The 23191-nt window shown below is 27.3% G+C and overlaps 1 protein-coding gene across 1 annotated transcript; it reads right to left on the reverse strand.

Annotated features, from left to right (window-relative positions):
- Nucleotides 1-7166: 7166 nt before the first annotated feature.
- Nucleotides 7167-11575, reverse strand: LOC109809330 (Protein kinase family protein). The gene is made up of 9 exons (XM_020372602.3): nucleotides 11245-11575; nucleotides 11018-11156; nucleotides 10601-10672; nucleotides 10348-10491; nucleotides 10180-10263; nucleotides 9612-10015; nucleotides 9156-9346; nucleotides 8932-9064; nucleotides 7167-8024 (listed from the first exon to the last, which is right to left on the reverse strand). Exons 1-9 carry the CDS (start codon nucleotides 11354-11356, stop codon nucleotides 7432-7434), a joined length of 1872 nt encoding a protein of 623 aa, XP_020228191.1. The 5' UTR covers nucleotides 11357-11575; the 3' UTR covers nucleotides 7167-7431.
- Between the last annotated feature and the right edge of the window lie 11616 nt (nucleotides 11576-23191).

Consider the following 23191-nt stretch of genomic DNA (forward strand, 5'->3'; position numbering starts at 1 on the left):
ACGTGCCATCCATTATGCTGCCAATAATTCTCATACTTTATATCTATCTATATACGTGATGGTCACCTTTTGCCATGTACTTGTATGTAGGTGCATCTGTGTATAACATTATAAATAATTAGTGTGTGAAACGGGATATATGTTTAGTTATGAAATTATAAAATGATATTGACCCATAGATATTCCCAAATTTATTAGTAAATTTCATTAAAACAGCTATTAAAAGTTGATACTGATGAGAATTACTGAATTAGTATTTTGTATTATAATTATAATTTATAAATATAATATATAAGATGAATGCCAAAAACATACGATTTCCGGCATTCAATATCCGACAAATTGATTTCAATAAAACGTGAAATCAAAAATTAAAATAGTCTTTTTTTTAACAGCAAATTTAAAACAATCTTCATTAAAAAAAATTAAATATGATAAGAGTAAATAGTGAATATATTGTTATCAAATATCAAATAACAGATTACCATATATGGTAAGCTGACTTTTAGGATAACTATGTTTTTATGATTAAGAACTAATTATGATTAATTAACAATATAATTTTTTTTATACTAACAATAGAAGTTAAATTCTAAAGAAAGATACTTTCATATTAAGGTACAATATATGAACTTGTGATAGTAATACAGTTATGTAATAAATATGTTTCTATCGATACTAAATTTTGTTCATGCACAACTATATGCATCGTGTAAATATAAATTAAAATAACTTTTTAATAAGAATATTTTTTAATAAAATAGTTTTTTTAATTATTATTATTTAATGATAGTATTTTTAAGATTTTTTTTAAAAATTTAATATTTAAAAAATAATAATTAAAATTAACATTGTATTATGATATAAATTATTTATTACAAATAAAATATAATTATATATATATATATATATTGAAAGTTTTATTTATTTCTATATATTCAAAAGCACTTATTTTTATTATACAAACTGATTGATGATGGGAACAAAATATTTTGCATGTTTACTTTTGTTATCTCTAATTTGTGTCACATTACATTTTCACGTAAAAAACAAGAAAAAGACACTAAGTAAGCCTGAATTGCTTTTTATTAATCTGCGTCCAGGGGGTGATCCATAAGACCATAAAGTATAAATAGTAAACTCAATTTACAAGTGATTAGTTTTAATATAACTATACTGTAAAATTATTTTGACAAGCCATTTATCAACTGGATTACTTATTTATTTCAACATTTTAAATTGTATAATGATTAAATAGTGTTTCTTTTTTGTTTTTTTTTCTTTTTTAACACCGTATCCCAAGCAGTAAAGCAGAGACTAGTCCCTTAATAATATTAAATAGGTTTAAATATGTTTTTAGTTTATCAAATTTAAGGTGAATTTGTGTCTCTCAAATTTAAAATTATTATTTTTAGTTCGTATAGTTTAAAAAAATATTATTTTAGTCTCTCACGTTACCAATAACATATCTAAAAGCAATGACGGATTCATGTACATCCGTGTGGGGGGCAGTTGCCCCCACTAATTTTTCAATTTTTTCTTTTTAATATATATAATATTATATTATCTTCATTTAAAATCTAAAATTAAAAAATAAAAAAAATAAAAAGTTATAAAATTACAACTGAATTTGAGTCTTGTTACACTTATCTTTGTGTGAGAAAAAAGATTTAAAATAATATATTTTAATGTTATAAAAATTAATAATAAATTACATTTAAAAAAAATTGTTATGCATTTAAATTGTAAATCAAGATAAAAAAAATTATAAATTAATAATATATGTATTTTAAGTAAAAAAAATCGTAAGTTGTTATTAATTTCTTTTTTAATATTTTATATCTTTTTTGTATTTTATTTTTACTTTTTTCAATTCTATTCATATTTTGAGATTCCTCTCTACCTCTAACATATTTTAAAGTATAGAGGAGTGAAATTGAAAAATAAAAAATAAAAACAAACAAACTTCTTCATCCATCTCTACTCCTTCATATTTCAATAGATAAACTATATATTTAAAATGATCTTTAGGGTTAGTGTATTTAAAGTTATTATTTTTATATTACTTTATTTGAATTATTTTTTATTTTCAATGAGAAATTCAGTATTTTAATTTTTATTTACTCATTCTATTTTTATATTTAGAAGAAACATTGTATGTTATGAACATTACATTAATTAAAATTATATTGCTTTTAGTTATAGTAATGAAAAGGTATTTTAAAAGAAAATCATCTTCAGAGCAACCATCTTCTCCTCGAATACATGTTGAAAAAGAAGTCAAATTGGGTCCATCAACCAAAAAGAGAATTTTAGAATGTGATTTGGAAAGACTTCCTGATCTTTGTCTAAGGCCAAAAATTTCAAATTATCATCCAAGTGATAGAGATGAAGTTAGAAGGGATTGATGATCTTCCTATGAAGCTTGTGAAGACAAGAAAATATGTTGTATATCCATTGGTGTATTTGCTTTTAAAGCTAGCCTTGATACTACTAGTGACAACTGCATCAGTTGAAAGAGTTTTTTCTGCTATGTATATCATCAAGAATCCGATGTGAAATTGTATGAGAGATGAATGATTAAATGATTGTTTAGTTACTTATATATATAGAGAGAGGTTTTTGATAGTATTGAAAATGAGCAAATCATTCAATATTTTCAAACTATAAAAACTCGTAAAAAATAATTATGATATGTATTTGTCTTTATAGAAATTTTATTTATATTTTGACAAATTTATATATTTAAATATTGCCCCCACTACTTAAATTTTCTGAATCCGTCACTGTCTAAAAGTGATAAATTAAGACAATTATATAATATCAATTGCATTTAATATAATGTTTTCACTAACAAGAACACTAATAGGTAGATTTTATGTAATAATGTTTAATAAATTTCTTAACAAAATTTGAATATAAAGACTAAAATAAGATTTTTGAAAATTATAAAGACTAAAAACAACCGTTTTAAATTTAAAAGACCAAAATTAAATTTATCTTAAATTTAATGGACTTTATATTTAAACCTATTAAATATGTATGAGATATAATTATCCATCTATATTACATTATATTGTGATTAGTCTTAATATACACTATATGACAGGTCCACGTAACATATTTTTATCTAAAACAAAATTTGATGTGAAACTTTTAAAAACTAATTAAAGTAATAAAAAAAATTGAGTCTTTATAATAGATAAAATTATTTTTTTACCGGTAATATTCAAACTCTATTTATAAAAAAAAAATACATGCTAATTATTATTATACTAAACGATATAATTTTTTAGGAGGTCTAAAGTAAGGGACTACTTAACTTTATAGTTGGGTTGTATATGGTTAGGTATATTACATAGTATTTTGGTACAAGAAACATAATTATATGTAATACTGTGTTATTTTTTAATTACGTATACTTGTGATATATGTAATTAAGAATTATATTTTTGTTGTTGTTGTTTTAGCTTTTATGGAGTAAAAGTTAGAGTTGAGATAACTCTAAATTTAAGTTATAGAGAATATAGCTTAAATGTGTAAGAGTTGACTCGAAAAAGACTAAAATATATAAAGCGAATTTTGATAAATGAACTTCATAAGTTCATAACTTTAGAATTTTATAGAGAAGTTAGAGAGAAGTGTTTTAGAGCCAACAGAGTTCGATCTTCGACCTAATTCCACCAAAAGATCTATTTTCTCCCCTTGTTTGTTAGTTGATGTGGTATAAACTGATATTCAAGTTGAGGAGTTGAGAATCTTAAAAAGAAGCCGTCGTATGAGAGTTCAAAGTTTTCAAATTTTCTTCCTTTCTTCCTTGTATTTTGAAGCAATTGAGGGAAGGTAAACTTGTTTGATTTTCTAAGTTGTGTATGGTATTTTTGTCGTGTTGACTTATGCTTTGCTAAGCATTGAAGTTGAGATTGAGAATAAAACTTGGTGTTCTTGGTAAAGAATGAAGAAATTGACGATCTTGATGTGTTTAATGGTTGCATGTGACATTTTATTTAGTTTTTGAGTTATATAATTATAATAGATGACTATTCTTGAGTTACATGTATGAATCTTGTGGTTAGATGAGAGAATTTATGGAGTTGCCATGTTGTTCTTGAGTTGTGTTTGTTTTTGGATTTATGCATATTTTTTGGGTTTGATCGCTTAATGCGCTCATGGGAGTTGCTCATAGCAAGGAAATGAGGTTGTTTAGAGTACTCTTTGACTTGGCTTGCTTAGAACGCTCATCATGGATGCTCAAAGTAAATTATAGTAATTTTGAGCTAATTGTTGGGCACTACCAATGAATTTTAGTAGCTTTGAGCTAGTTATTGGGTATTTCGAGTGAATTTTAGTAATTTCGAGCTAGCTGTTGGGTGCTCTAAGTGAATTCCAGTTGCTCTAAGCAAGTTCTAGGGTGCTTGAAGTGCCTGTTTTCCTTTATAAACTTATTGAATTGGTTATTTACATGATGTATGATAAAGATTGAATGTAGTTCATTAAATATTAACCTATGATGATGTATGATGATGATTTAAGTTGCCTAATGTTGTAAGTTGCTTGCTGTTGTAAGTTGTCTAATGTTGTAAGATGCCTACAGTTATAAGTTGAGTTGTATGTTGTATTATTGAGGTAGTTTTGTTGAGAATGATTAGAGCATTATGTTGAGTTATGTTGATTAACTTAAGACTAGTGCTATCAAAATAGGCCAGCCTGGCCCATGTGGACCGGTCCACCTTAACCTACTTTAAAAATGGATCAACCCAACCTAGCCCATTTTTGCCCGACCCACCACGGGTTGTTGAGTTATACAAGCCAACCTACCAGCCCACCAAAAATTTTAAAAAAATTATCAACAAAATTCAAAATTTTAAAATAATTATAAATTAACATAATAGTCATGAAATTAGCATCATTAATAGTCATAAGTCATAACTCATCATACAAACTTAAATACAAATCATGATAAAAGTCAAAAATAAAAAAAATTAATATCTCATCATACAAAATTAACTATAAATCATAATTAAATTTTCATTACAAGAAAAAAATTGGTGGGCTGCCCGGCTCACCACGGGTTCAACCCGAGTGAGCCAAGTGAAAGTAGGCCGGATTTAGATATACCCACCTATTATAAAATTTTCATTTTTTTTGCCTTGCCCGACCCATTTTCAAGGTGGGTCAGGTTAACCCACGGGGCACAACTCATTTTGACTACTCTACTTAAGACTAAATGAGAAATTATTTTAAAACTGAATATCTCATTGTGAAGATATTGTGTTGTGATGTCCTTTGAGTCCATTTGTTGAAAACTTTTTTTGAGCTTACTTATGAACTTATTCATCACCTTTTATTTTCATATTATCTTCATTGTTTATCAAATTATTCATTTTATGTTATTTTAATCCTTATAAAATGAATAAAACTTGAAAATAATTTTATACATTATATAATAAAACATTAATAAATTAATTAAGTAAAATATCAAGCCAAAGTTTGTTTGAACTATAAAAAACTTAATTCGATAATTTTTTTATTTAAATTATATATATATTATTACCATTATTATAATATATATATATATATATATATATATATATATATATATAGTTATTTCAAAGTTTATATATTTGATTAAACTTTCAATTTAGTTCTCTAAAATTACATGTGTAACACTCATAAGTATTCTTAAATTTTGGTGACTAAATTAATCCATCAAATATTTAATTTGTGACCGCATTATTTTGTCAAAGATTCTTTTTATCCATCACCAATTTAGTCCTCCCCCTTAAATTGTGGAAGGAGTAGTTTAGTAATAAATTAAATCTTTGAAAGACTAAAAAATGACAAAATCCTTGGATGAATATTTACGATGACGTTTTAAATTCTTGAGAGACTGGTATTATATTATTAAATGTTTAAAAGATTTATGTAGTGACAAGCTTTAACTTTAGAAAACTAAACTCAAATTTATTTTCTATTTCTTTATTTGGATTAAAATATAAATAAAATAACATTTTAATGAATGGAGTAGATGTCATATGAATAAAAAAAATGTATCACATTATAAATTCGTCATTATTGGATTTCATTTATTTATTTTTGCAACCACCCTAATTAAGACTTTCGGCTCATGAACTTTAAAGATTTTCTTACAAACTTCAGTCCTTTTGACTGATATGAAACATCATCGATCCAAGGTTTAATCGCGAGTAAAATTCCTGGTTCCTCCCCCAAAAATATATTCGTCACTGGATTATTGGTAATAAGAGATAATGGCCAATTAATGAAATAATCATAATATAAGGGCCAAATAAGAACATTTCAAAATTCATGATTTCAATTGACAAGAAAAATCAAATTTTGGTGTACCTAGATACTATTTTCCTCGATAGAAGTTAGAAATGATATTGACACTAACACCATCAATCTTTTTCTTTTTGTATTCTAAAATGCCTACGGTTTCTTTAGTCATTGATTTTTCTAGAATGATGAGTAATGCACAGGTTAAGATCAAGCATGTTATCTTCAATTGGCAACTGTCGTATCGTATAGCAAAAGCAATTGTCACAAGTCAGATTCGAACAAAGTCAGTCATGCAGCTGCTATTGAAATTTTCTGGATCCCGTTATTCTATTTTGCAGGCTACAGCTTGGCATTTTGTGACATGCAGATGTCATTTCCCAACAAACATTGTTCATTCTTTACCATAGAAAATTAACAAGCCCCCATAAGACTTTGACCTTGTCCATAAGTATTATTAAAATATCAAACATCACAACCACAACTTTTTTTTTTTTTTACAGAAAATATCTATCACATGTTGATAAACATGGTATTATTACAAAATATTTATCATAAAAAATAGTGAATAAATTGTGTCAAGATTCAAATCTAAATAATATATTTAATTGACACAAATAGCTAAAGCTAGTGTTGGTTTCACAACCACAACCTAAACCCTCTTATTCTTTTCATATAAATTTCAACTAGGGCTAATGAAAGGCCCTCATGGTTTTCAACACACGTGAGTAGAACTATAGTAACTGAACTATTTGTTCCTCAGAACAAATCGTATTGCCTATGAAAGATAGCAATTTGGAAGAAAAAAAGGGGGAGGATAGTGGCGGTGAGAAATATAATTAAAAATAATTTTAATTCACCAAATAAACTGACAGAGCAAATGAAAATAACTCATGTGAAACTTTTTTGTTAGTGTAATTTTATAAACAATAACCAAACGAAACACCCAAGAAAATAAAAAAAATAAAAAACACATTTTTCTTTTTATCTCCCTTATGTACATGTAATTTGGCACTTTTCTGTAATAAACACAAGATGTATTAATCTACAGGTGAATACACTTTAGCGGCTTCACCGATTGAAAAAGGATGAGGATGGTAAGAACCCCATACTTAACAACCTGATTTACCGATTTCAGCTTGCATCTACAGAAGAAATCTCAAGCTCTGCCCACCAAAGTGGAGAAAGTTTTGGAGTAGCTGCTTCAGGTGTTATTTTTGTTATCTCTCTTAATCTCACACAAACTTCCTTCATTGTTGGTCTTTGCTTTTGATCAGGATGGACACAAGATTTAATCAAAGCAGCAACTTGCTCCACCTGTTGTTCTTGGAATGATGCTAGAGTTGGATCCACCATTTCTCTGAGGGGTTGGTCCCCTTGTAAATAGCGTGAAGCCCAGTCATCAAGTGAGCCATCATTGTTCACTGAATAAGGGAGTCTTCCAGTTACCATTTCTAATAGAATAACACCGAAGCTGTAAACATTACATGCTAGTGTTGTGTCGGTATGTTTTCCAGCAGTAGATTTTATCACAGCTGAAGCTATTTCATTTGAGAAACTAAGATCTGCGATTTTGGCGGCGTAATCATCGGTGAGTTGGACGGACGACGAGTTCAGGTTGCTTAGGGTCAAAGGCGGGTCCATCTGGTGCAGATGTTGTAGGCAGTAAGCCATGCCCATGGCAGCTCTAAGTCTTGTTACCCAATCCAAGTGCTCAGCTTCTTTTACTGTAATTCCCAACAAAATCAAATACATAAGCTAGATTCCAATTTAAACACCAAAAAGTCCTTAAAAGCAAATATTGTAAGCATATAAATTCCAAAATACTGTAAGCTCAATGTCTCACACAAATATACTTCAAAACCTAATTCAAGCGTATATTTGGATTTCTGTTTGGAGCCTCCAAAATGGACGTTCACACTTTCCAAGGAGACAAATGGAGAAGCAAACATGTTGTAACTGAGTTGAACTGCAGTTACGTTGAAACAAACTGTTCCAAACACACTAGCAGGGCTATTAATCTAGCAAACTATCTTTGGGGATGGGATGAGCATTATAAAACTGATTAGTTGAAATCTTTTGTTTTTAACTTTTTGGGGCTCTCCTATATATCCTTATGCTCTAAATTGCACTGAGATGCAATTTCATTTTTTTATTATTTATAGACATAATTTACACAATATCTTAAAACTTACAGTTAAGGACTAATATTCATTATCAATACGTGATTTTCTACGGTCAAACATTATTTTAACATTGTGGGAATTGAACTTGAGAATATCAGGCCAACCATCCGTGTACTAGGACAGATCTTACATCCATTGCGCTGACATGTTATAGCAAAACACTAAATAGGTTGAATGGTTGATAGAACACAGCATCTTTTATATATAATATCTACAATGAGTCAGAAAATGCCTTAGTGGGTGACCAAACCCATATGTCCTCGTCCGGTTATGTCTATCGGATGATATCTATCCAATGCGTTAAAGTTTTATTAGTATTCAATGATCAGAGGTGATGCTATAGCAAAACTAGATGACAGCAAATTAAAAGTTAATGATCATAAATAGGGATACTCAATCATTAATTTACTTTCTATGTAATAATAACGTTAAAATAAAAGGCACTCACTGTGTAAATGCTCAAAGAGTGTTCCATTTGGAGCATATTCAAAAACCATCATTCTGGTGAAAGGCTCATCTTCTTCACAATGTCCAAGAAGATTTACATAATTCTTGTGGTTCACTTTTGATAATGTATCTATCTGAAACCATAATTGCTTGAAATGTCAGTTACAATAGCAACTTAGTTGAAAACTTACAAATGATTTTATTTCCATTTTTAGGTGGCAGTACCTTTTTCCTAAATTCGGATTCTGATGTCTTTGACCAATCTTTGGATGATTTCACTGCAACAGATGCCACAGCTATTTCAACACCACTAGATAAAGTCCCTTTATACACTGTACCAATGGATGAAGTGCCGATTACGTTACTAAAATCTTCACATGCTGCTTCAAGCTCTGATCTCTTTAGCTTCGGCACACCTGAAAATATAAAACTCTGTGATGCATGCATGTATAGAGGCAGTAATCTAATATGTGATACTCAAGTAACATAGCTCAATCAAGGGAGTGCAAGACTGCAATCATTCAAGCTAGATCAATTAGATGATCTAGGGACCTAATGAAAATATGAAGTTCTTCTTCTCTCTTTCTCATTTCAAGAATCCAGAAGCAGTGGCTGTGTGCAAGTTAACTACTGTTATCAGTCATTGCCTTATTTCACTACTTTTAAACTGATAGGAATTACCTGTTACAAATGCCTTCTGAAGCTGTCCGCTTAATCCTGTGGCCCAAGGTTTTACGGTAGCTACCTTGTTTGTTTTGCAGAGATATAGGACAATGATTGAAATGAAAAGAAATACAGCACCACCTATAACTCCAGCCAAAATGACAACTGAATGATTATTTGATTTGTTACTTTTAGATTTTGGTAATGAGCCTTCTGGTTCCGGCAGAGGAGAAGGAGAAGCAGAATTATTTCGGTCAGGGGAAGCTGGCGTCTGAACCGCTGGTGGCATTGCTGAGTCAGGTGAGGGAGCTGAAGGAGATGGAGCAGGACTATCAGGAAAAATAGTGGCGCGATTATAAGGACTATCACGAGTAGGAGATTGCAGTAGCCTCCGAGGACCTTTTCTATTTTGGCCAACATGCCTTAACAAAAAGAATGATAGAAAAGTTATTTTTATGAAATCTAATGGAATAAAATGGACACAACTTACAATATATAGAACTAGTGAACCAGAAACATAATGAAAGACTCGTGACTCATAAACTCTAAACTAGAGATGAGCCCTTTCGGAGGCTTAATGACATACCGTGTGACAGATCTTGTACAAGCTGGCTCTTTATTTGCACTGCTTAGTTGGTTTTCATCTACTTGATCGTTGTTGTCCAGCAAACTGCAATCAGAAGAAACTGAGTACACAGTTGGAAAAGAAGTTTAAAAAAATGAAATTTGAACTGTTCAAAGAGCATTATCCTACAGAATTGTTAGTGAAACATTATTCCCAAGATCTGTAGACAGCGGTCCACTGAAATTGTTGTAGCTCAAATCCAAAACCTCCAATTCATTCAAGTGTGCAATTCCTTCAGGAATGACTCCATAAAAAGAATTGTTCCGCAAAATTCTGCAGCATATTCCTCACAATATTATTAGACATTTGAAAACTGAAATTATAAAGGAGGTAGCTGCTATAAACATCGGAAATTGGTAAATGGTAATGAGCAATTACTTACAAGGACTTTATGTGAACAAGGTTCGCAAGCTCGGGTACCAGATCTCCTTTGAGACTAAGGTCTTTCAAATTCCTGCCAAAAAAATTATTTTCTCATGATCAGCATGCTACTAATACCAACAATATGAACAATAGTCAGTTGATATTTATCATGAGAATATCAAGCATCTATGGATTTTGATCAATTGACTCAAGAGTCAAGACCAAGGCACATTTCAATTGAGGAGATATTATAATACAATAAAAAACCATTATAGGTTTCTGCCATACAGACTCAAAATATCATGGATCAAACAGTTTTGCTAATAACAGAAAAATAAAGTACAAAATTGAAACTTGGATGAATGAAAAGAAAAAAAAAAAAAAAAAACTTATTTATATTCAATTTCTGAGAAACAATCACAAAATCAGAACTTACAAGACCACCACTCTTCCATCAGAGCACTCAACTCCAAACCAATTACAGGGGCTAACTGCTACTTCATCGTCGACCCAACTCAACAAAGCACCAAAAGGGTCTTTTACTATTCTATGCTTGAACTTCAAAAGAACTTTACCTGCACATAGAACTCACTAGTCATTCTCAGCTATATTTTCCCCTAAGATACACACAATTAACCGCACGAGAATACAAAAATCCAGTACCTTCTTCATTCAAAGAGCAGCACGAACCAAAATTCTGAAACAACAAACACAACGCTAGAAGGAACAGAACTCCCCCAGGATCCCTGAAGCTGAATTTCCAGTTTTTGCTCATGTTGCGAAAAAAATTAACTCAGGAAAAAAAAAAAAAAAACACGACCCAGATTGAGTTTTTGTTCAAAGAAACGAAATTGAAAGGAGTTGAATCCCAATGAATCAGTCTTCAAAAGTATCGAAATAGGCCAAAGCGGTGATGATCTAAACCATGTTCTGAGACCAAGCAAACCGGTTTGGACCCACACAAAAAAATACAATACAAAAATATTTGAAAGCGCGTTCCCTCACAAAAGATTTTGTTTTTAATTATTATTAATATATTTCTAAATCTAAAATAACCCTTCTCTTCACATAGCACTCAAAATAAGTTAAGATCCTCCTCCCTGACCCAACTCGACATATTATATAATTAGGTTGGATTAGGTTGAAAAAAATCGACACATTTTAGATATAAGAAAAATTTGATTCACAACATCACGAGTCAATGAATTGATTTTACTCATGAGTTAGTTTATTTAGTATATTTTTATTTTTATTTTTATAAAATTTAATTTATATAATTATATATTTTATTATAGATAATTTTCTACATACTAATTAAATTATGATAATTAGTATCAATATGATATTATTTATTATATTTGATGTAATAATTTTGATATTATAAGTTTATTAAGTTAATTATGATTAATGTTTATTTTTTTACATTTTTTCTTATTATTAACATAATTATAATTTTAAAATATAAAATTATAATATATATATATATATATATATATATATATTATAAAGTTGAATAATTTTTTATTTAAGTGTACTAGCTCGTTTAACACGTCAATTTATGACAAATCAGATCAAAATAATTTTTTTATGCTCACAGAAGTGAATGGAATTGGGTCAACTCATTATTGCCGAATAAGATTACCTATAAAACCACGTAACCGACATATAGCAACGTCAGTTGCCGTGTAATAAAATTGTACTATGTGACCAACATACATATTGTGCATTTTGTTTTAAATAAAAAAAAAAAGTATTTTTTATCATTTGTGAATTTCATAAATGTGAAATCAAAGTTATATTAAAATTGTGTAAAAAAAATAAAACGTTTTAACGTTTTTATACCTGTAAGTCAAACTATGGTGGAGATCTGTTAAACTCTTATATTAATATTATTTGTAATTGATTATATTTATTTAATTAATGGTAATAAATGTTTATAATTAGATATATTTAATTAATTAATTTTTAAACAGTGTTCATTTGTTGTCAACATAATAATTAAAAGTCAAATAATTAACAGAAATTACATACAGTGAAAGAGAGTACTAGTCTTCAACAACATGAAGAATCAATGTTCATATCTTGTTAGAAGAAGTGTATATATTTAATATTTAATCCTATAAAGAAGATTATTTTTAGATGGAATGGGTCCAACTCCAACTAAGCAAAATAAAGGTGGTAGAAATCGAATAGATGAATAGAAGGTGTGAAATGTGAAATAGATGTGGGTCATATTATAATTACAAATACAAATACATTGGCTGTCCTTGTAAGAGAATTATTAGATGCATGGGTCTGAGGAAATTTCCATTTTTAAATATTATAGTCATTGCGTGTCTAACAATATTGAGATACTACTATTATATAACAATAAAGAAATAATGAAATATTGCTGACCATTATTAAATGCATGACTATTATTAATGATTTAATCAACATCGAATGCTTCAAAGAAATTATTATAATTTAATTAGTAGTTTAAATTTTAGGCATATACGTTAAATGTGTTTTTGTGTTCTATGATAATCTTATCTAATTTAACTACAAATGTTTATAATTTGCAGTTAATATGCTTATTATTTTCTTTAAAGAATATTCCAATAAATTGTGTTTTAAATTATATATCCCGTGCATCGAGGGATAATTATGCTAGTGATATAATAATATACACCATACGTGCACATATATATTAACTAATCAAAGAACCTGTTAACTATTTTCTTTTAAAAATTTTATTATTATTCAAACATTATATTCCTCTTCCTTCGCCTCTAAAATATTTTGAAGTTATTTATTTTAATGAAACTAAATTTATATATAATTACCTATGGAAATATTAATATTATAAATATTAAATTTGTTAAATAGAGTATATTTTTTTAAAGTATATAATACATTTATTAAATGTATTATTTTTATATTAATATATGTATATTTAAACTATGTTATTAAAGTAAAATATACAAAAAAAAACCCAAAAATAAATATTATATTTAATGTTATTAATATGATATTTTATAAATACGTGATTAAACATATTTTTTGTATAATATTATTTATTATGTATATATATAATTGTTAAAAATAAAAATAAAGTGTTTTATTTGTTATATATCATTAATTTATTTATTTAGTAGATATTATATATAATTAACTTTAGTAATATTGTAAAATATTGTATTTATTAAATATAATACATCATATATTATTAAATATAATTAATAAAATATAAATTAATTAAATTCATTAGTTTTAATATCGATCTATATATATTCAAAATATATCATTAAAGTAAAATGCACAAAAACATACAAATTAATATAATATATAATATTATTAATAAAGAATCAGAATTTTTTAACACTAAATGTAAATCTAAAAATTTACTCTAAATTTTATATCATCAATAACTTTTTATATAATGCAATTTAATTGAATCAACCGTTAAATTATGTGATATTATATTTAAGATCGTATATATTAAATATTACATATGATTTAAATTTTTCTGGTATTATCTAAAAATAAATATTCACACGTATTTTAAATATTATATTATATGTTAAAATAAAATAATATGATGAACTATTAAATAATTTTGAAATTATGAAAAATTTAATATACATTATCTTGGGTATAATATTACATAATTCAACAATTAAAATGATTAAATTTATATTATATAAAAGATTTTTGAAGGTATAAGATTCGATGTAAGTTTTCAGACATACACCTATTGATAAATTATTTTATGAATGTATGGATAAGTATATATCTATATATATATATATATATATATATATATATATATATATATTATTTTATTTATTAATTATAATACAATATTTCAAAATAAAAAATTAATGTGATTTACTTCAAATATAAAATCAACTTTATTTATTAAGTTTATACACAAATAACATTGACAATACTATAAAATATCGCATTTATCAAATTTAATAAATATATATATGTTAAATGCATTCTTTTCATATCAAAATATATATATATATATATATATATATATATATATATATATATATATATATCGTTAGTGTAAAATATAAAAAGTCAAAAAAAATAGCATTTTTATATTATATTAAATACATGAATAGGAAGAGTTTTTGTTATATATTATTATTATTATTATTATTTATTGTATTTATTAATTATAATATGTATGAAATAAAATTAAATATAAAGTGATTTTTTCATTGTGCAGTATTAGTTAATTAATTAGTAAATATAACCACTAAGGTTAACCTAGTAATTGGGTGGAGAGGAGTTGTGATAGTTAGAAGCATGAGACCTAGGTTCAATCCTCATTGCGACCATCTTTGTAACCTTTCTCATATTTACAAAAAAAAAATTTAATAAATAATATACATGATTAACTTTAATAATACTATGAAATATTATATTATTAAATACATTTTTTAATGTCTATTAATTTTTTTATGTATATTATTACATAGAAAGGAGAAGAGCTTTGATATTTTAGAAATTCAAGAAGTGAGACACAACATTTGAATAAAAAAATTAAAATAAAATTAATAAAATGTTGTTTATAGATTTTTGGATTTACATGTAATACTAACAAATATTAATATACGTTTACATATTATTGGATAATAAGTAAGAAAATATTGAAACTGTGTTAATTACAACATGTATCAAAAGAAAAAAAATCATAAAAATACCTATGATTTCTATAAAATAAAATAAAATAACAATTGAAGCAATTTCGTAACAGTTTAAAATTTAATAAAATCAGCATTGGAATATTAGACTATAATAAATGTGAAAAATACAAGATAGAAAAAAATTAATGATATAAAGGATAAAAAAATTAAAGTAAAATGGTAAAAGCTAATTTATTTTCAAAAACAAATTAAATGAAAGAGAGTCAAAACGTTAAATATAAATAAATATAATTAAAAATATTACATACGATAAAAATTTTAAAAAAAATTTGTCTCCAATAATTGACATTAAATGAAAGAGGGATTATCATTTTTTTTCTATTATATTTTAAAAAATTAATTTTTTTTATAACATATGAAATTTAAAAATAATATATAATCATATGTTACAACAAAAATAATGAAGCGAAAAATAATTTTTTAATTAGTTTAAAAATGTTTTACATACAACTTATTAATTTGCTTTTACTCTATATATTTCACTCATTCAAACAAGTTGAAAAACAAAATCTCTTTTTTATTTCTATCCATCTAAAAAATATACTTTTTCAATTTATTTTTCTTCGATTTCTATTTTTTTATTTCCTTATTCTTTATTTTCTTAATTAAAACAAGGCGAAAAATGTTTGAGAAATTTCTTTCCATTGGTATATCATTTTTATGGTAAAAAAAATGATGTATCTTTTGGCTCAACAATGTTTTGGATCCTATCATGCGGCGATGACTTGACTAAATGATGATAATATAATACTATTACCTCTCTCTCTCTCTCTAAGACTTGGTAAAAGACTACGTGCTGATTTGATAAGCTTGTCAGGAATTTTTTAACAATATATAAAAAGAATGTATATAGCAATATTGTATAATATAGTTTTCAAAGGAATTTTTTCCTAAAAAATATTGACCTCTTTTTAATGAAATTAGTTGCGTTGAAGTTAAAAATATGAGTTTGGTGTATCTTTACAAATTATTGTTTGGATAAGAGAAAATAACATAAAATAAAATCGAAACTAAAAAAAAACAAAGAAATTAACTTTTAGACTTTTTTTTTCTTGAAAATAAATTTTCTGTTTATTTAAATAAAAAGTATTAATTTGTTTTCATTTTTCTTTTACCATATGGAGCTAGTGTTACAACAAAATTTTGACTGAACAAAGAGTTTTCATACTTAATATATATTTAAATGGTTATGAACTATTTAATTATATATAAGGAGCATTTTTATTTTACAAGCTTATGAATTTAAGAGATTGTACTACTTAATTAAATATATATATGATTATCGCAGTTCAAACCATATAAAAATATATAATGATAAGTTAGAATTAAAGCATCAATATATACAACAAGAATTATAATCAACAGGATGTTAAAATGCAACTCATATTTTTCAATATCAACATTTCAACACATTCAATTCTATCAACTTTACAATTACATTTATTATAACACAAGGTTAATACTGCATATTGAACAACACAAATAAATCAACATGTCACATACACAATATACGTTGTCACGCATTTCAACTAGGAGATCTCCTACTACACAAGGTGAGCACTTTAAGTAGTTTGACATTATTGAATCAACAATATAGAATGCACTTTTTGACTTGCTAGATCAACAACAAATTGAATATCAATACAACACAACAACTTAGTTTTTCAGATGTCGCTACTTAAACAAGGAAGTCTAGTACTACTATTAGGTAGAACAGTTGAATATAAGTCTACCACAACATTAATTAACTTAACTAAGTCTCTTATGGGATTAGCCCACCAACTATCTTTCAAATACTAAGCTCTTCCGATACTTGATTAGGAACTAAATTTCTGACTTCATATTTTACTCAATTGGTTACTTGTAATTAGTATAGTTCAACGTGACCCATATACTGTGATTACTTTATACATGTGCGTCTTGACTTTGCCCATACACAATACCAATTAAGTCCCATAGGAGACGCAACTGTCATCTTCAACAGTCAACCAACAAATTGGGCTCTTAGAGCACCAAACACAATATTCACATAATGACATATGCAACTTTTAAAATCTCTCCTTTAATCACAGGTTAGTCATCACAACTCAACAACACCATGCCTAAATGTCTGAAGCATTATTAACATTCATCATCTCAACAACACAACAAAGTCATGCATATAGAAAATTCAACACAACCACATAACCTACAAATCAACCATATACATCATAACAAATGCAAAAATGTACTCAAATTCAGGATGCGACAAAAAGTTCACATCTAATCAACACATTTTATTCACAACCCGAAACCCAAAATTCCCACATTCTTTTCCCTTTTAATTTACCAACACAACCACATATCTTTGAAATTTCACACCACATGCAACTCAGAAATCATTCACTAGCTAACAACCTATCCAAAATACAATAAATCCAACTTAACTTACCTCAGAAATCTCTAGGTCGAGAAGAATAGGAGAAGGAAAAAAAAAACAACTTCGAGCAGACGAACAAGCTTGATTGAGGTTCCTATTGACCTGAATTAACAAACAACACTCTACTTAGAATCAAGAAAGTAAGAGGGGAACATTTAGAGTTGAAAGAAACTCATAGAACAAAGTCCTTTTTCTTTAGAACTTCCCCTCTTAAAAAATTCTAAGAACTTGAATTTATGAAGCTTTATTTTAAATAGAAATCTTATATACTATTTTCCTTGAAGTCAAACTAGATCTCTACCAAAAGAACCTTCAATACTACTGAAACTCATAAAGAATCCTCAAATTCTAGAGTTTAGGATTAATTTTTTGACATAAATTATGTTAAGTGTCATAAGTATCTTTGTTAATGTATCCCAAAATTTATTAATGAATTTTATTTTTTTTATTTTATATAATACAATGAATTAAAAAAAAATAGATGGACACCAACTAATTATAAAATTAAATAGATATCATTATTTTTTGTTGTTATAATGAATAAATTGATCAAATTTATTTGTATATGATTAAATTGGATAAATAATAAATAAATAAATTATTTTATCACTCTCTATATAAAGAGTTGAAATCGATAACTTAACAAAAATCATTGATCACTCACAAATTCCAACATAATTAAAAAAAGGGTAAATTACTTAAACATATTGATAGTGGATCAAATTTTGATCACGTGCACGAAAAAATTTGTTAAAAAGACACAACTTACTTCAGTTATTTTTATATTTTGAAAAAATAAATAATCTCTAACTATGAATTGAGAAATATTTTTGGTGTAAATAGAAAAATTTATAAAGAAAAACATTGATCCGTATTAGTATTTGCAAAATATTTATGATATGTGCACAGATGTCTCGCAGGCATAAATTGTTAACGATAAAGCAGTTAGACTTATGTTATGTCTGTTTGACACACGAACTACCATGTACGTAGCTGTTGTTGACCTTTTGCTATTGTGATCATCAAAGTTGATTTTGGATTAGTTTGTTGCATGTTAAAAAAAAGTGATACTAATATAAAATAATCTAGTCATTTTTTTTAAGATTTTAAAAAGTATGAACTATTTTTTTTATTTGTCTACAACACTACCAAACATTTAAAAAATAATTAATTTTCTGAGTAACTACTTAAAATAATTTTTCATTCTAGTAGTAGAAGTTAGAGTAATATGCAGTATTTTAGGTTCAAATTTTATTGTTATTATTATAATTTTTATCAATAAAAAAATATAATTTATAATTTATAATTCTTTTAGCTTTAGATTATTTTAAAATTGTGAAAAATGAAAAAAAAAATCTTACTTTTCAAAAGACTTAATTGTTTTATGAAAAAAGTTGTAACAAAGACTCCTTATGAAAATCTATTTGAAATTATAATTTTAACAAGATTTTAAATTATTTTTAATAAAATAATTCTTGAAAGTATTGAGATGCATTTATGATTTTAAAGGATTGACCTTTCTTAATAAATTTTTTTCATTCATACTAACAAGAGATGAAATTTCTAATCATATCTAGACTTATAGCCTCCACTAATAAATAATAAAAAAAACCACTATAATATATACTTAAAAATAAAATATTTATTAATTATGTCATTCATTATTAATTATTATATAAATTTGCATAGTCTTAGGATAACTTATTAGATACAATTTTATATTATAAATGAAAATGACTATAAAAAAGTAAACAGGTGATGAGCTAAGCATAAGAACTCAATTACTAACTTGTCTGGATTTTTTTTTTTGAGATATACACTGAAAATTTTAAATGATTCTATTTTAGAAGTAGTTCCTCATTTTACAAGTTATTGAAAAGGTTGGACTAACCTAGAAACTTTTATACATGTAAACAGGTGTAGTTTCGCTAGTTTGTCCATTTATAAATTGAAGGAAATTAAGAATGATTCTGCAAAGGAAAATCCATGCATTTTGGATGCTATAGCAATAAAGTTATAAAATTTATTAATAATTATTTTATTTAAATTATACCAAACTTTTTAAAAACAAAGTCACGACAAACCATAAAAAAATATAAAGAAAAAAAAAATATATATATTCTCCGATCATTCAATGTTAAGTAACAAACGTTTTTTCTGCTGTTGGTGATTAGAGCACCAACCACATGAGACTGGACATAATATTTATTACTTACATAATGCTTGAACATGCTTCGTGACATGTCCACCCCTTAAAATGACATGTTTATATTTTATTGATAAGACCATTTTATCTAATCATAAAATTGATTACTTATTTTCTCTACCATTGAAACTGCAACTTGGGGCTTCAAATAGTATATCATATGTTTAAATATGTTTTAAATTTTTTAAATTTAAAGTAAATTTGTTTTTAATTTTTTAAATTAATTTTTTTTAAGTTTTTTATTTTAAATAACTTTATTTTAGTCTCTCAAGTCACTAATAATACATCTGATGGTGATAAATTGAAACAATTATGTAACATCAAAGAAATTTATTGTTGTCACACTATCATCTTATAACTAACTATATTATTTGATTTGACAGTTATTGTTGAGAACTCTGGGATTGAGAGACTATTACTCTTCTTCAAAGAAAACTCATGACTTAAAATTCTTAACAACTTTAGAGAAAAGTTAAAGAGATGATTACTCTTCTTCTTTCTTCTGTTTTTTCTTTCTTCCTTTCTTCATTTTCACTTGAACTTCATTCTCTACCATTTTTCAGTTGATCATAAGAGGTGGTGAAGATGTTTGAGCTCCGGGGTTGGAACTTCAAGCATGTGGTGTGCGAAATCTTTTCTTCCTTTTCCCCTTTTATGAGTTGATTCGATCTAAGAAGGTAAAGGAAGTTGTGATTTCAAATTAGGTGTGCAATCCGTGTTGGTAATGATTGGAATGAATCAATTAAGGTGTTGAGTGATCGAATGAGGAAGTTGAAAGGGGTTTTGTGGGGTTGTGTTCAAAGGTATTCATGGAGGTTCATGCTTGAGTGGTGATTAATTTCAATTGCATGTCATTTTTGGTGATGAATTTCTGTTGTATATGTTGTATAAATGTTGTTTACTATGTTGCATGTTCCGAGGTTGGAACTTCAAGCATGTGGTGTGCAAAATCTTTTCTTCCTCTTCTCCTTTTATGGGTTGATTTGATCTAAGACGGTAAAGGAAATTGTGATTTCAAATTAGGTGCAATCCGTGTTGGTAATGATTGGAATGAATCAATTAAGGTGTTGAGTGATCGAATGAGAAAGTTGAAAGGGGTTTTGTGGGGTTGTGTTCAAAGGTGTTCATGGAGGTTCATGCTTGAGTGGTGATTGATTTCAGTTGCATGTCATTTTTGGTGATGAATTTGTGTTGTATATGTTGTATAAATGTTGTTTACTATGTTGCATGTTGTGGGAATTTGCCAATTTTCAGGTATTAGGTTTTACACAAGTGCATAATTTGATATCACTTTAAGCACGCCTTCAAGGCGTCGAGTGTGTTTCCAAAGAGAGGTCTCTATTTCATTCACACTGGGCACGTGATTGATGGCGCCAAACATGAGGGGAGAGACTTGTCTTGAGTTGGAATTACATTGGGCGTGAGGAGAGAGACTCGTTTCGAGTTGAAATTTTGTCAAGCATGAGTTGAATGGCACCAGGCGTAAGAGAGAGACTCATCTTTACTTGGGTTCATGTTGGGCATTAAGGTGTGTGGTGTTGAGCGTGAGTCAGACAAAAAGCTCTTTGCCTAATTAGGGTTGAGCATGAATGTTGTTGCGCCAGGTGTAAGAGTGTGAGACACTCTCTGCCTTAATCATGTCAAGCGTGAGTGGTGTGACGTCGAGCGTGGACGAGACAGAGAGCTCCCTGCCTTAGTGATGCCAAACACCCAGTGAGCGATGCTAGACATGAATTAGATTATTATAAGTATCATTTTTATGATGTTTTACAATTGAATGATGGTAGATGAGTAGTATGATGTAAAGTTGAATTGTTAAAGTTGTTTGACAATTGAGTTATGATGTGTGGTAAGTCAAATAGGTTGTAAAGTTGTAAGTCATTTTAGTTGCTTAAGTTGATTTTGATGTTGTCTACTCAAGATGTGAATGTTGCAAAGATGTTTGATGATCATGTTGTTTAAGTTAACATGTTGTGAAGTTGGCAGTTAAACGTTGTATATTGTTAAAATTGATAAATTGAATGTTGAAAGATGAATAAGTTGTTAAGTTGATAAGCTATAGATATGTGGGTTAGATACATAAAAACTAAAGGTGAGTTAAAAATGTTTTCGAACTTAATATTCTATTGTGCGAATATACGTTTTGGTGCTCCAAGGGACCGGTTGAAACCCTTTAGCAAATAAGTTGGCTTCTGAATGAGTAAGTTATTTTTTAGTTGTCTCCTATAGGTTCTATGTGGTATCTGTGTGTGAATAAAGTCGAGGCACATGTGTATAAAGCAACCAACTGAGTAAAGTATCAAGTCGAGAACTTAATCTCTAACTTAGTATCAGAGGGTTCTGGTATTTGGAGGATAGTCAATGGGCTAATTTCATAGGTGACTTAGTATTGAAGATTAATGGCATGCTATACCCATACCCAAACTGTTTTATCTTGATATAGTACCATACTTCCTTGTTTAAGTGACGAAATCATAGAAATCAATCTAGTTTATGTTGGTCATTGTTTCTAGCCTTGTGCTAGCCGTTGTTTCTGGTCTTAATGTCAACTGTTGTTTTTGATATTATATCTGCCATTGTGATTCAGTATGATCAAACTATTTAAACTATTCAACCTAAGATGTATGAGATCTTCATAGTTGATATGTGTGACAACACATTAGATGATGTAAAATGTATGTATGTTGATGTGATGAATATGTTGTGAGTTGTTAACACTACAAGAAAAACTATTTTTTGTGATGGCATCATTCGTCATTAAAAGGTTAAAAATTCATCACTAAAGGTAATTTGTGACGAAATTTCAATTTGTCACCAATCGTCACTAATATGCGAGTCACTAATGAATTAGTGACGATTTTGTAGATGTCACAAAAAATTATATTTATAATGATGAAAACATCGTCACTAATATTTATATATGATAGTGACAAAATCAAGTTGCCACAATTATACAAGATAATAGTGATAATTTAATTGTCACTATTAAGAGTTTATAATAACAAGGATTTACTATTTGTGTCAAACTTTTTCGTCATAAATAGAAATTATTTTCTATTACTAATATTTTTATTACTAATTTTATTATTTTATAAGATAATAATAATAATTATGTGATACTAATTTTCATTTTGATTCCTAATTTCATTCTCTAACTACATTGATATTTAATCATCTTTGATATTTTACTCTCTTTTTTTAATATAGATTGCTTTATTATTCTCTCTTTTCAAAATTAAAATCAATCAGATATAATATAAATTAAAATTTTAGTAAACAAAA

This window comes from Cajanus cajan, chromosome 3 (assembly GCF_000230855.2).
Source record: "Cajanus cajan strain Asha chromosome 3, NIPB_CcT2T_4, whole genome shotgun sequence".
Classification (NCBI taxonomy): Eukaryota; Viridiplantae; Streptophyta; class Magnoliopsida; order Fabales; family Fabaceae; genus Cajanus; species Cajanus cajan.

Coding starts and splice junctions, on each gene's coding strand:
- LOC109809330 (XM_020372602.3), bottom strand. CDS start 11,356: ATGAGCAAAAACTGGAAATTCAGCTTCAGGGATCCTGGGGGAGTTCTG. Junction 10,492..10,600: donor CTTGTTCACATAAAGTCCTT/GTAAGTAATTGC, acceptor AATATGCTGCAG/AATTTTGCGGAACAATTCTT. Junction 8,025..8,931: donor ACTCTTTGAGCATTTACACA/GTGAGTGCCTTT, acceptor TGGGAATTACAG/TAAAAGAAGCTGAGCACTTG.